Source organism: Anopheles ziemanni, chromosome 3 (assembly GCF_943734765.1).
Source record: "Anopheles ziemanni chromosome 3, idAnoZiCoDA_A2_x.2, whole genome shotgun sequence".
Lineage (NCBI taxonomy): Eukaryota > Metazoa > Arthropoda > Insecta > Diptera > Culicidae > Anopheles > Anopheles ziemanni.
Genome location: NC_080706.1, coordinates 35673238 through 35688377, shown reverse-complemented (window position 1 = coordinate 35688377; position 15140 = coordinate 35673238). Strand labels below are relative to the sequence as shown.

General features: G+C 46.7%; 1 protein-coding gene across 1 annotated transcript in view; it reads right to left on the bottom strand.

Annotated features, from left to right (window-relative positions):
* The window catches only part of LOC131286300 (low-density lipoprotein receptor), a 204544-nt gene that overhangs the window by 49816 nt on the left and 139588 nt on the right, over positions 1-15140 (bottom strand). Inside the window, exons 3-4 of the mRNA XM_058315234.1 lie at positions 13942-14061; positions 8723-8845 (exon numbers count right to left, since the gene is read on the bottom strand). Of these exons, the coding sequence (XP_058171217.1) occupies positions 8723-8845; positions 13942-14061 (243 nt within the window). The remainder of the gene's footprint in view (positions 1-8722; positions 8846-13941; positions 14062-15140) is intronic.

The following is a 15140-nucleotide window of genomic DNA, read 5'->3' as shown; positions in this document are numbered from 1 at the left end:
AAGAAATAGTAGACAATAAATCTTCAACCTCCAATTATTCACTAATGACCTCTCTTCACCTAAAATATGCATTGTTTCGTTCTAAACATAAGCGAAAGACTAAACGATGCACCGATATTAAAAAAGTTTAAAACATCCTGCAGTAATTGCAATAACTAATGAAGCACCATTGTACAGACGCATCGAAGTCTTGAACAATGTGTTTTCGAAGTAGCAAAAGCTGGCATCAAACATGGTTTAAATTGCCTCATAATAAATTCCATACGCACCCACTCTAGTGGGGCCTGACTGGCCCTACGGCTATCGATGCTAAACAGGGGCATGATCAAGCACCTTTTCGACATCTACGTGTTGTCTGGGTTGGAAAAGAAAACAAACAAAAGCCCTTACCAACTGGTCCGGTTCGGTATGGGCCTCTGGCGCAGTGATCCAAAAGTTAAATAGATGACGCACGGTAACACGGTCCAGACTGTCTATCAAGGCACAACCGCCACCAAGTACGACCGTGGGCTGAAAACTTTTAATTTGATACCAAACTTTGTCCTGTTCGGGTAACAGTTTGTTGAGTAACATACAGGAATAAAAAAAAAAAAAGAATTGGTTGACAAACTTTTTACGCCAGCTTGCGTCAACCGAGACGGTTCCGGGGATGGGCAGAAATGAAAATATCGAAAAAACAAGCGAGAAGGAAAAAAACACCTCATAAACTGGTCTCCGCTGAGCTGCAAAACATATTCGATCGATCGGAAGGTGATTGGTGTGTGCAATTTTCCAACCGAAGGGGCATATAAAATCGTTTGGCATGACACCACCGAACTCGGAGGCACGAGAAATTGCATCTGACAGCTGCTGCTCGATGTGGTTGCGGCCCTTCCCGGCTTGACTCGCCGTCGGATGACCCCTGACCGTTGGGTTTTTGGTTTTACTCTGCCGAAAAGCGTGCAGAAGTCAATTGACCGGTCGGTTGGCCGGCCCTTTGATGAAGTTAGTCCTACTTTATATTTCATCCGACCCATCATGCATCGTACCATCACTCTGGCATGTATTTTTCTGTTTTATGTTTTACTTCCTCCTTTTTTCTTCTTTGCCGATGTTTGTTGTGGGTGCAAAGGCAAAGTTTTCACATCCATAAAGTCACCTGCCTTTTCGGGTGGGCTCCATGCGAGGAGCACCCGAGACATGAATGTTCGCACGAAATGAATTTACCAAAACCAAAAAAAAAAAAACACGGAGTGCTGGCCCCGGTCGCCCGGTAATCCATACCTGTACCGGAGCAACCCGGGGTAATCTTGTTTGCTCATTACATTCTCGACACGAGACCACATAGTTCATCATTATTCTTGCGGATCGTACCGCTTCGAAGCGGAGGGAGATCCGAAAGCGTCGAAAGAGTTGCTTCAACCCAGCTCCGGTCCCCGAACGGTGTGTCTCAGAACGGATGAAGCGATCCTGGTCGAAGAATGCGGCCCCATGGACTACACTAAGTCTTGCACCTTTTTTCTTTTTTATCAAAAAAGCCTACCGTCCGTCGCGCTCACCAGTTATGCTACCACGCAACCGTTTTGCAGGGACGATTATCTGCATCCATGAGCGACTGGGAACCGGGTGTGTATGCTTGGCGTACCTACATACACACACACACACATACACAAAGCAAACTTTTCCCGAGGTGAGGAAAAGCTCGCGTGCGCTCGGGACGGATTGGGTGAGGATAATTTTGACGGATCATGCCGGATCGGGCCAAAAAGGAAATATTGAGATTCCGAAAGTAGCTACGAAAGGGGCACCGAAAGGGGTGTCCTGCTCAGGGGTTGTGGGGGGGGTTTAAGCCTTGGCGAGTTAATTCCCAATTCCTAACACGTTGTTCGTACCGTGTTGGGTTCGCCGGGCCCAGGCGTGTGAGCAGAGGACCCCGTACAAGTATTTGATCCGTCCAATGTTAATGAGGTATTGGGCGAGGGATATAGGGAAGGGGAGGTGCGCCCAATCGCTCACTTCCGTCCATTAGACAGTCACAGATCAAACACAACAAACAGGAGGCATATCAAACGGAGGAACCAATGGTAGCCAAACATTTATCTGATCTTTGAACCATTGGTGCAGGACGAAAAGGTTGATGTTTGTACGGGAGCATTTCTTTGTTCCGTTGGGTTTCGACCCAATAGACCGGTTTGCACACAAACGAATCACAACCTTTTGCACACAAAAACTGTTGTACGCTGCAAAAAGCAAAATGTGGTCAAACGTCGGGAATGTCAGCCCGCTGCTTTTATTCGTTGCATCCATTTGTTGGTAATCATGATTGTACATGTTGGCTGCCAATTAATTTTGGCGGACTTTTCACACGCTTTTCCCCTCTTTGTGTGTGTGTGTATGTGTTTGACGCTAGCCCTGGCGGGAATAAAACATTGAAAGTGCCAATGTACATGGGTTTAGTTTCGTTCGCTTCGTGAGAAATGCCACTGACGGATCCGAAAGCGAGATGGCGGAAGCGCTTGAACGGGGAGATACCAGGACGAGTATTAAACCTGCCCGAAGCGGGGGGGGGGGGGGGGGGGGGGCAAATGCAGAATGTGATGGAAAATAGGACGACGGAAGATAGAACGCTGAACATGGGTTCAATTAGGCAAATGGAAAATCACTCACGGGAACCCGCGCTTGATATTACAAAGCGCCGGGGCGGAGGATGGCGAGCAACAGGTGGAAGCCGTCCGGTGGAACGGTACAATTTTGAAATAGCGTTTGGTCATTTCGCCGCACCAGGGCAGGATTATGGCAAGGGAAATCTTCAGATACCGAACGACTTGATGACCGGCGGCAATCCTATTCGCCGAGCGAAAAGCCCGAGAGCGAAGAAACGCTGCACCATCTTCCGGCCATGACGAAACGAAAGGATGTTCTATCGTTTCTTGAAAGCGGACTTGATTGCTTCCTGGTAGGGTTTTCGGTTTCGGCCGGGGCAGCGAGAAGAAGATTGATGTGGGTTCGTGATGTGCCGAGTTGATCCTAGGCCTCGCTCCCGAGATTAGGTTCTGCCGTGCGTGCACGTGAAGTCCGTACTCGGCTGAAGTTGATTTAGGTATCGCCGTCGGTACGGTACGGTTGATTGCAGTGCGCGAAGGCGCGTACGGGAGAGGATGACGCAAACGAAAAACAAAAAAAAAACATCACCTACCAAGGCATAGATTCTAAGGCCGAACGTTTTAATCCGGGTAACCGACCAACCGACCGTTCGAGAGTGGAACAGGAAGCGACGGAAAATCCTCTTGACTTAGTCCCGCAGGATAACTGCAACCCGTCAAGCGTACGACCTGGTCATGTGACGGAATGGACCGGAAAGGTAGGCAAAGCGATTTATCGCTAAGTAGCCCCTCATTCTCTCTCCTCTACGTCGGTAGTATGTGCCCTTCCCCATTCCGGTTTCTTTTACGATAGGTAACGAGATAGGGAAAAGCACGCGTATCAGGAAAACTCTCCGCTACTATCTTGTTAGAAAATTTTAATCCCATTACGGAAAGAAAGGTCACACTTGCGCCCATGCACTGGGACACAAAAAAAGGGACGGATGTTGTGGCATACTCGGAAAGAGTACAAAACCGTTTCACGAGATACTATTTTTTCGTACAAAAAATGGAACACCCGTTCCATAATTTATATTCGTGATAAAGTTTTGCATACCTTTCAGGCGCTTCAGTGCGAGCATTTCAATATGGCACCCGGATGGTCAGGTGGCATTTGGGAGATAGTTTTGTTTTATTGTGTTGCGGCGGTGCACTCGGATGACGGCGTTCTACCCTAAGCGTACGTTGGCGTACGCTCCAGCTTCCATTTCCAACGCTACTCGTTTCCTTTTCGGTTTTATCTTGAGAAGTTTTTCGGAAGCTCCCTACTCGCCCACCATCCCAGATGGTGACGTCGTTGCAGGTGTGCACTACTGGGGGAGGTTGAGGGACCGAACGTGCTGGGTTGTGGAAGGACAGTGGCAAAAGTGTCCCTCTGGCGACACGAGAATGTGTGATATGAATGATATATTAATACGACCGACGTATGCTGATACCTTCGTTCGAAAACGCTGGTGTTGCTGGAGCGGTGGCAACCTTCGGGCAGTACCTCAGCATGCGGTGTGTGTCTATCGGACACGCTTTCCTTTTGCGTTGGTGCCATCTGGGAGGCAGCTTCGGCCCGGGGCCAAAGGGGGGCCGGGTTGATATTGAAACACCGGGTGGAACCGAAAATTGCACATCCCCAATATTCGTTCAGCGTCCTCCATTCGACTTCATCGTCCCATATCGGGGTTTTCCGGGCAAGGTTCCATCATTCCCGGGGCATGTTCGGGGTGCGCGCGAACTGAATTCGAAATATAGTCTCCGGCTGTTCGTCGTTCGGGACGGTTGGGTGTTTCGGTTTGCCACCCAAAAAGGCTGTTTTTCAGGCTAGACCCTCCGAAATGTTGAATTCTGATAACTTCCACCACTCTTCGTCCCCGTCTTCGTTGTTCTTCGGCCGAAGCTTGCGTGGTGGCACACCTCCGAACGAAGTGATGCTACCTGAAAGCGCATACATTTTTCATAATCATCCCCGTGTCCTTCTCCTTGGCTCGCGCGAGAGCTGTGGTTGACCGACTTTTCCTCAGCCTTAACTTCCGCCAGAGTCGGTGGCTTTTGGGAAGGGCGAAAACAATTTGCACCGTTTATAGGACTGTTATATCATCCCGCAACAGCCTCCCTCCGCTCTCTCTAACCTCCGCGCTCGGAGCTCGTAAGCACGGAAGCGCCACGAAGATCGTCGCTTTGAGAATTGTTTTTGAACGTTTCACCTGTCAGGTGACTTCAACAAATCAACCTAACTCACTGCAAGGGCAACTCAACTTGCCAACCAGATATATCCTTCTTCGTTTGGTTTCCGGGTGTGCCTTAACGATGGTTGACTGCATCATACCAGAGGCCACGCTACGCCACTCGTACCGAGTACGAGATGGATAACGAACATAAGCGAAGACGAGAGAGAGAGCTTGAGACACTTTTTATGGGGTCATTAATATGAAAATTTTAAAATTTATGACTTTTCATTACTTTTATGGCCGCCAAGCAATTCCACGGTGGCCGTGGCCGAAGGGCACCGGTGGTGGTGTCGAGTGGCAGGCCGGTCTCTTCAAGCTGACAGTAAAGATTTAGGCGGCTCATCTTACGCTAAGCCACAGCCGACACCTCCCCATCGCCGCGTCGCACGCTACCCACGGCGGGTGGGTGGTGTTCGTTTTGATGGCGAAAAGATTACGATCCCCATTTTCATGTGCCAGTGCTTACGGCTCGGGCGTCCACCTCACCTCAGGGGGCGCACAAGCAGCGTGTTCCCTCTGGAACACTTTATCTCGGAATGTCGCGTGCTACGATGGGATTTTTTCTTTTACGCCATCGCCTTGTTCGAAGCGGAATGGAAAAAAAAGGAAAACAAATTGTTTACGGGTCCATGGTCCGGGAATGGAAGAAAACGAGCCCCTGACTCAAAAAACCCGTGCAACTCCGCGTTCGGGATGGAAGCACGCCTTCGCTAATCTTTTAGGCGGGCGTGCCGTACCCCACGGGCGCCATCCTAACTGATGGTCAGTCGTATAAATCATACCCGACTGGCGGGAGCAAGTTAATTAGCATGACAAAGAATTTATGCGCCCCCAAACGAATCGGACGCGAAATGGTTGACGAAGCGGTATCAAAATAGGATAAAACGCAATCAGCTTTTTGAAAAACAAAAAAATTGCAACTTTTGAAACTGGTTTGGGGATTTTTGACGAGGCGTAAGGATAAACGTAGCATACATAAATTGAACCTGACCTTTCCTGGTGCGGACGACTAGTGGAGTTGAGTGATGTGCTTTATCATGGTTAAAATGGATTGCTGGATGCATTATATCGTTCAATCTTAATAACAGAGCTTACTTGAAGCAATCTTAATTAGAAGGAAACAGATTTGAAACATAAATTGTCGTCGATTTGTCACGTATAATACTTTGTCGGGCTTTACTTTCGTTTTTAATAAATCGCTATTCTTGTTTCTTCAAGACACGATATTTATCCTTCCCTTTTTTTGTTAGACATCCCATAAATAATTTTTCATCGACCATTGAAAATGGCGATGTAGAATAGAAAAGTAGTTTAACACGTTCCGTACCACGTCACCCAAATATGGGTGGCAGCAGTAACTAGTTCTAAAAGTTGTTGACCCATAAATAAATGAAAAAAAATATAGTTATATTAAAAATAAATTATTTGGGAAGCTAAGTTTTTGCTTGGCTTTCGAAAACAATCGGCTTAAAAATATTATAAACAAATTTTAATTAAAAAGATTGTACTAAAATTGTGCTAAAAACGCTTGGTACGCAACGTGTTAAGTCATATAATAAATGTGTGAGATTAGCCAAAATTACAAGAAATTCATCATTTTCCTTCGACAAGTGTTAGAGATAGAAATGACATAACCGCGTTTTCAACATCTGCAAGATGCCCTCTGAAATAGACCTTTTAAGTCCTTCGCATAACTTTTCATTTTATGGGGGCCCTTCTAACGAGCTTGTGGCTAGAAGATATTAAATGAAGTAGTTTCCCTATACCACAACCGACTCCTACGGCAGCAACCTCTAATTTCCTGTGATAGTTCCGATGCTACAGTCATTGGCTTTAGCATAAAATCGGTATGTCGTTATGATCGTAATGGTTGAACCATCGAAGCCGCGAGTAAGAAGCAGGGTAATTATTTGGTGAAACCATACACGTATCGAAAAAGGGTTGTTTCAATTTGAGAGAATGGGTTTAATTGAAACAATAATTAAATTCCCCTCGCCGGCAATGCAAACCGATCAGAAGCGGTACAACTTTCAAGGGAGTGTGTTCCCCATTAGCACCGGGACACTGCGGAAGAATACTGATGAGTAATAAACGTTTAATATTCTGTAACAAATTACCTTGCAAACAAAAAGAAAATGTCCCGAATTTCGTTTCAATCGTTCCTAGATATAGGGCAAAATAAATAATACAAAGGATTGCGTCGCGTTTTTCTTAGCAGAGATGCCGAGGATTTGATTAAGATACATTAGTATTCGCGTCGCGGACTGACAATGATAAATAGCGCCCGGATGACACAAATGACCACTCGCTACCTTCTTCTTCGGCGGCGAACCACGCTAGACCAGATCGGATTTACTGCGGATCGTGATGTTTGTCCATTGTTAACACCTTTACACTGATTAGCTGTGGGTGCCCGAAACTCTGGTACGAGATTTTCGTGGAAACGCAACGACCAGCCCTGGCGGCCCCATTTTCCTAGCGGCGTTCGTGGAGAATGTTTTGATGAGATTAATTTGCCATTCCCAAAACCCTTGGTTGGTGAAGGGGTTTTCTCGTTGGAAAACCATCCCCCGGTCACGGGCGACAATTTCGGTAATGAGCTTTACTAACGAACCTCGCCAAAAAGGAGGTCCTTTTGCGGACCGCACTGTGGGATTACGTTACTCGACGGTACAACGGGACAGGGCTGGCGCACTCGTAACGTGGATTGGTTTTTTTGGATCAATAAAACATCGACTACGGTTGCCTACGAGGGTAAATTCATTATTTAAAAATAGCGTTAAGAATTTATATTTTTTGGAAAAAACTAGAGTTTCAAGGTACGAGAAATAAGAAAGGCGAACCGTTTCACTGATGTTTGCCGTCCCTGAAACTCGCCAAGCCGTTCGACGGCACCAGTTCCATCCTTCATCAACTGGCCACTCACAATCAGTTCCAATCAAATGACTGCAAGCCTTTTAAAAAAAGGGCCCTATCCTTCCGACCAAACCGAGAGGGCTTTCAGCTGAATTGCTGCAAGCGTTTGTTTCCCGATGCTATTTCATCGGCTAATGCGCCACGCAACGTTGTTTTTGGCGCTCCAGTACCCTTCGGCAGTCGAGTGGCAAAAGGGTGGTCGGGCGTCTAAGTAAATGAGATGTTTAGCTTCCAATCACGTACGCCTCGGGGTTCCCAACCGTGATCCCCCCCGGGTTTTTCAGCCTCCCGGTCGAAACGATCCCGATCGTTAAGCCGCTGGACGATGCGCCACGGGGCAAGACGACCGACGCCGGGGCGATTGATTGGACGCCGGGTCGCTCATTGACATCCCGAGCTCGTGACACCGCGCCGGACGCAATATCCGGCGGTGAAACTTATGCCTCTCAATTAAATTATCTTATGCATCCCGGTATTGATTCGCCGCGATGATGCGACACGACCTGTCCACCCCACGCCCCCTGCTCTTCATCATCCGGACAGCCAGGAGTGTGGACGGAACCGAAAATTGATTCAAACTTCCCGCACGAGTAGGCGCGCCGGAGGGTGACTCTGCGATGGAGAAATTGATTTAACCCAGCACGTAATGCTGGGCAGCCTTTAATTGATTGATTCGATTAATGGAGTGTGTATGTGTGTATGTGTGTGCGGTGCCTCGGACCGCTATAACCGTGGTTTGTACACTGTCACTGTTGTTTTTTTTTTACATTTCCATTACATTTATCAAACGCAAACCCTGCCATAACACCATCACTTATCGCTGACTCCCGTTGGAAATCACTTAAGCCTATCCAGCACGTTTGTATGAGTGTGCTTGAGTGTGTGTTGCGTGCGTTCACGCGGAAATGTAATTAATCGTGCACCTACGAGGAGAAGGTGAGAAGGTTATTGATCGGTTGTACTCACTGCATGACATTTCATCGGAACCGTCGGTGCAGTCGCGGTTCTGGTCGCACATCCAGGACAGTGGGATGCAGTTTCCGGTTCCGCTGCGGCACGTAAACTCCTCCGACGAGCACACTTTGGTCTCTGCGGTTGGTGGGTGTTGTGGTAGTCCGTATTCGTTCGCGTGTTCGCGATTATGAACCGGTCGGTCAGTCAGTCAGTCAAGTGTTCGTGAGGGGAAAAGTAGAAACGTTACAATTGAAAGGGAAATGAAATACCCAATTAGTATTTTATGTTGATGATATTTAAAAAGGTATTTTATATGGGTGTGAAACTTGAAAGAGAGCGAAGGCAAGCATGGAAAAGGAAAAACGTATGCAAGCAGCCGGTATGAAGATAGGCAGGAAAATTTGGAACGATAGTTAATATATTTATGAAATCAGTACAGAAAACAAGTTTACTGTAAACTAGCACTACATTGCAATTAATAATCTAGAAAATGAAAAAAACGCACAATTAACTACAAAATTCTACCACAAAAAAATTAGAATACATTTAGATTGAAAACCAGACGTTATTGACGTGTCAACTACACTTATAACTACCAAACCTCAACCACATAAACATGGAAACATTGATGTTTTATAAATCAATTTGGTTTTGATTTTTCTTTACATGTTTTGTATTACACATTTAACTTCATCTACGTACGGTTTATTCGCTGGATTTCTGGATTGATTTGAATCAAAAACAATGAGACCATTTTATTAGATGTCAATGATTTTAAATGTTAGTACCATAAATGAGAGGAAACTGTTAGACAACATTATTAGTCTCTTAGTCAAGTCATACATACAACCAGATTCTGCAGATAAACACACCTTCTTTCAACTCCTATTTTTCGTAATTCCTCTTCCACTCTAAGTTTGTTTACCATTGTATTGGTCGCTGTGCAAACCATGTGAGACTGTGAATAAATCAGTGGTCAGTTGTGCTGCAGATTATTTAAATTCAGTGCAGTAATAAATACACATATGTTTATCTACAGGCACTTCTCCGTTAAATTATTGAAAATGTTAATTTTCTTCCCAACGAATGGTGGACTCCTTGCAGAATTCATTGTTCTCTATGAACTAAACGGCATTCGGCTTCCAATCCCACTGGATTTAAGAAAAACTACCCTCTATTATACAGCATAATTAACGAATCAACTCTACTGCGTGACCTCCTTTTGTTTACGGTAAACATGAAGTGGAATGTCGTTGAGCCACAATTTTGTTGCCGCTCAATGTTCCTTCTGCTTGCTAACGGTAAGGATTTTCGATTATCCTAGGCTAAGCGTGCCACGACGATACATGTCGACCGGCTGTAGGTTCTTCAATATTTCATCGCCTAAACCCGTTCGGGCTGTGATAACTTCCGGTACGTTGAGCACTACTCGAAATTGCACTCTGTGTCTCCTTCGAGCCGGGTTATCCAAATGAAATGAAAGTTAAATTAACATACAACCGAGCTTATCTCTATTGCTGGGATCGCAACAAATCCTTTCACAACCTCGGCGGCATCCTTCCCCTAAAGTCATTCTATTAGCCAACCCTGAAGCGAATATGTTTCTATGCACCAGTTGACATCCGCATGACAATGCGAAACAATGGCGCCATGTGATGCTTTCGTACGATGGTCCGTCTTGCTGGCCGGGTTGCAAAGCTAATCCGGACGTCTCTTGACCGGATTTGCATGTTTTGTTCATCAGCAGTGGAAAAAGAATGAAATTGCATTCCCAAAATATGCCTTTATGACGGTATCGAGTTGATTGAAAAGGAAATTTAATTTGAAAATATTATACATCAATGGGATTTGATGCCGTACTTCTATTCTCGCAATGTGAGCTTTTGTCAATATTTGAATCAAAAGCCGGCGTTTTCCCTACTAGGAAATGTGTGTGCCTATAATATCCTTTTTTCCTCATCTGAGTTGATTGGTTATTACATTAAAAAGAAAATGGTCAAACATACAGGTACGCACACGCACGTTTATTTGATTAGTTTTATGCTTGGTTTGTTCTTCAAAAGGAACCAACATGAAACGATGTTGACCAACTTTAAGGAACATTTTCAACATCTGTAACCACCAACCACTCGGATGTCCACCCTCGCAGCAGCTGGAAATGAAACGATAAACCATGAAAAGTAGCTTCTCAACTGACAATACTACCAAACAGCAAACAACCAAAACCGTTGTGCAATCTGTTCGGTCCATTCAACCGAGGGGGGTGGAAACAAATACTTTAAAAAAATTCCCCCCGCACCTCCCCCCCGATTGTTTCCAACTTTAATTACAAACCATAAAAATGTCCAGCTATCAGCAAACATTGTAGCATCGGTCAAAAGCGGGCCGGGCACCGGACCGAAGTGGTGCCGAAAGCCCTCGAGGGCAGAGACCCACGTGACCTTTGCCAGTACGGCGAACGAGCGGGAAAAAGGGATTCGCGACCCATTATGACGGACCGTCTGTTGCCCAGCGTGCCGGATATGCCCTCCCGGTCCGGCCAGGCCAAGGGTAAGAGTAACCAGGAGTTGAACGACTAGCCATCCCGGGATGAATTAACCGTAAGAACTTTTATAATGTTCTTTCGCTCCACTCGGTCGCGTCCTTTGAGGCCGCCGTTGGAGGCTGAAAAAGGAGTAGGGTATAAAAAAGGGATACCGTCGCACACCCTCCCCACCCACCGGCTCCGAAGGGAGTAGTGGAGTGCCAGCGTAAACGGTTTCCTTCACCGTTCCAGGGAAAGAAAACCCCTCGCCGGCGCAACGATCCTCATCTCCGATGACCCTGTTTTACAACCAGCTTGCCACGGGGTTTCAGTTTCGGGCGGTCAGCGTGATGCTGTCCCAGTCACGGCCAGCTTTTCCTTCAAGCTCCCGCAGGACTTTTTCCAAGTCCAACATAAAAGACGACCGGCTGGCGATCCTAGTTGTTGGCACTTTTTACGACTTTACAATATGACTTTATGTTTCTTTTTGTGTGACCTCGCGTTCCTGGCGGCAAATAAAAAAAAAGGAAACGGAACGGTTCGTTATCGTAAGACGACATGATAAAACTAGGCTAAAAGCTCCCCGGGCGGTTAGCTTTCGGTGTATGACCGGGGGAATGTTTCTTTTCAGCCGGTCAAACAACGAGCTCTTCGTACGACCTGTACTCGAAATGAGGCTCAATTCGTGTCGCACGCAAACAAATCACCCCCGCACCCCGGCACTTGACTGTCGGCTGCCATGTTGAGAGTACATATAATAAAGATAATCAGGAAACATGCCGCCATTAAAAGTTATTTTACTTTCCCGCCCCCGCCACGTAGAACGCGGACCAGATTCCCTCCTCCCGGGGACTGTTGCAAAGTACGCGACACCCGGGGCAACTTTGTTGCATCTCAATCTCGCCAGCCCTTGGATAATGCTCGCCTCTGCTATTCTGGACAGGGGAGATAAAGTTCTCTTCTACGTAGGCCAGGTTGTAACGGTTGTGTGTGTGTGAGTGTGTGGGTTGTTAAGGAACAACAAATTCTCCATTTTGCTCCGAAACGCATTACACATCACATCATTTGGCTTCCGACCGGGAGAACAACATGCCGGATGGAATTGAGGTACCACAAAACTCTGTCTTTGCCCCCCCCCTTCTTTCAGCAGCTTCCGGGCGTTAATTCCGTCACGGAAATGGTAGAAGGTGTGAACATTCCGGACCGGATTACCCTTCGGTGTTGGGCCGCAGGCTGTCCCTCGCCAAAAAACCGAAGAAGGATGAAGTGTATGGACGGAAGCTTAGCCCAACGCCCGTCTCAGAATTAGAGCTGGCCGATACATGGAACGTTAGAGCGTTGGAGGGGCAGAGAAGTGAAGGGGGGGTCGGAAGGATCGGTAAAAAAGGTCATCCGGTAAATTGCTGAGCCCTTTCCCCGTAGGCTAGTGTGTCAGCCCGGGACGCACCTAACGGCTAGCTCCCAAAAAACAGACATCCAGCGGGGCTTAGGGATTTTCTGGAAGGCAACATTAGAGCGATACTTTTTTTTCTGTTGTTGTTGGTTTGTTCGCCAGCTCCCAGGTTCACGATAGCACGGGACGGGAGCTTTTACGAGATGGGAGAACATCGGTTATCGGTTCCGGATACACACGCCGGTAGGCACGAGGGTGTGTGCGAGGTGAAACGGACAAGATTTATTTGCCAGCAGATATCGGTCGGCTCCGGAGCGCTGCGCTGGTCCGTTGTCGAAATTTGAGGACGGTCCGACGACCCGGAAGCTCGTGGAATCGTGATTTAAGCTAAGCCGAGGTGCGTGAGTTTATGTACTGCTTTGCGGATTTCCTGGCGTGACGGTGACTGGTGCTCCATCCAGTGCGGGATGCGTACGCAGAGGATGCTCCACCGTGGCGGATATTGATCTCCATCAATTTGTCGAAAAACTGACGCGCACCTCGGACGGCGATGGGCGGGATAAGCCTAAATGAGGGTCGGTCAAGTGAAGCGTTTATCTTACGGGTCACCGGCAGCGTGTATCGGGGGGTGTTTCGACGTTATAGACGACCATTAGGGTAATTTGAACGCGCCAGGAAGAGAACCGTCATCCCGGCTGCCCCTGATCCCAGCCACTTACCCGGTGATTGACGGAAAGATTTTTCATCTTCGACAAAACCCCACCACACTGACACAGCATTGAAACGTTTTCGGTCGATTTTTGAACCATTTGGTGGTTGTCTTGTAGTTTGCCGCTTTAAACTTACCGCATTGTTGCTCGTCGGTTCCGCCGGGACAGTCCGGTTCGCGATCGCAAACCCACGTCTTGGGGATGCAGCGGTCAGCGCTCGAGCAGAGGATCTCGTTCGTGGGGCAGGTTTTCGTTTCTACGAGGCCCCAGTTACCAATACGAACACACAACCATGCCATACCAAGGGACGTCGCGTGTTAGCGCAGAAGGGTGCAAGTGCACGAAAGAAACCAAGCACCAGGCGTGAGTACGACAGAAAGGGTGGAAAGAAAAGCAATTGTACAAACAGTGCGCTGCAAACTAAAACCATTCCATCAAGCAAACAGCAACAGGATGTAAAGACACCAAGACGAGCAAGGCATTCTACGGCTACAACGGCAAGTCACAGGTGTCACACGCCCGGCGGGAGCCTACACCTGAATCGGGAACACTGACCCGATGCTACCGGGTGGTTCTAGCAAACGAAGAGGAACGATCTACTTACGGCATTTCTCCGGATCCTCGTCCGACCCATCGGCACAGTCTTTCTCGCCGTCGCACTGCCAGCGCTTCAGGATACACCTACCATTTTTGCAGCGGAATTTATCCCCGGGACAGGCGGTATCTGTGAAAGAAACGCGGGTTAAAAGAAACACGGCATTAGAGATTGCTTTCACTATAATCGGGCATGTAGTCACAAATAGTCGGAGAATGTAGCGCTGTAAGCGATGGAAAGCGAAAAGAAAATAAATGTAGGTCATTCCAACACAATATGCTTTATTTCACGTTTCATACACCAACCAAATGGTATTATTCTGCAAAAATGAGATTTCGACAATACAGGGTTTGACAGGCCAACATACAACTGGGGCAACGTTCCTTCTAAATCGCACCTTCTTTCGAAACAATATCAAAATTGAAGTTCTAACGTCAACTGGGTTATCGATCAGCATCACGCTGTAACTTGACACGGAGGCCGTAACCAATCAGTGTCAAAAAGGAACTTGTCAATGAAATGAGCGTTCTAGACACGGCAGAAAATCATCACGCTTCTGATGTTTCATATTGTTGTACTTTTTTCATTGGAGTTTACCGCTGTAAATATTTAAAAATCGCGCGCTTTTTTGTACGTCTGGTTTCACATACCTGGTGAATTACAAAGTGTAGCAAAAGTGTCTTGTGAAGATTCAAGTGAGAAATTACATTGTGTATTGAACAATGGAGGGTGAGAACGAATTCAACGAGTTCCTTGAGATAGAGATGTTGGATAGCGAAGAAGAAAACGAAGGTTTGCATTTGTATGAAAGCCTGATTCTCCGTGGAATTTGATTATCCGGTGTCAGCCTAGTTCCGAACAACCCGGACAAATGTTTTATGTAAGTATGTATGTAATGTAGTATGTATGTAATGTAATTCACCAGGTATGTGAAACCAAACGTACAAAAAAGCGCGCGATTTTTAAAATATTTACAGCGGTAAACTCCAATGAAAAAAGTACAACAATATGAAACATCAGAAGCGTGATGATTTTCTGCCGTGTCTAGAACGCTCATTTCATTGACAAGTTCCTTTTTGACACTGATCGGTTACGGCCTCCGTGTCAAGTTACAGCGTGATGCTGATCGATAACCCAGTTGACGTTAGAACTTCAATTTTGTTATTGTTTTGAAAGAAGGTGCGATTTAGAAGGAACGTTGCCCCAGT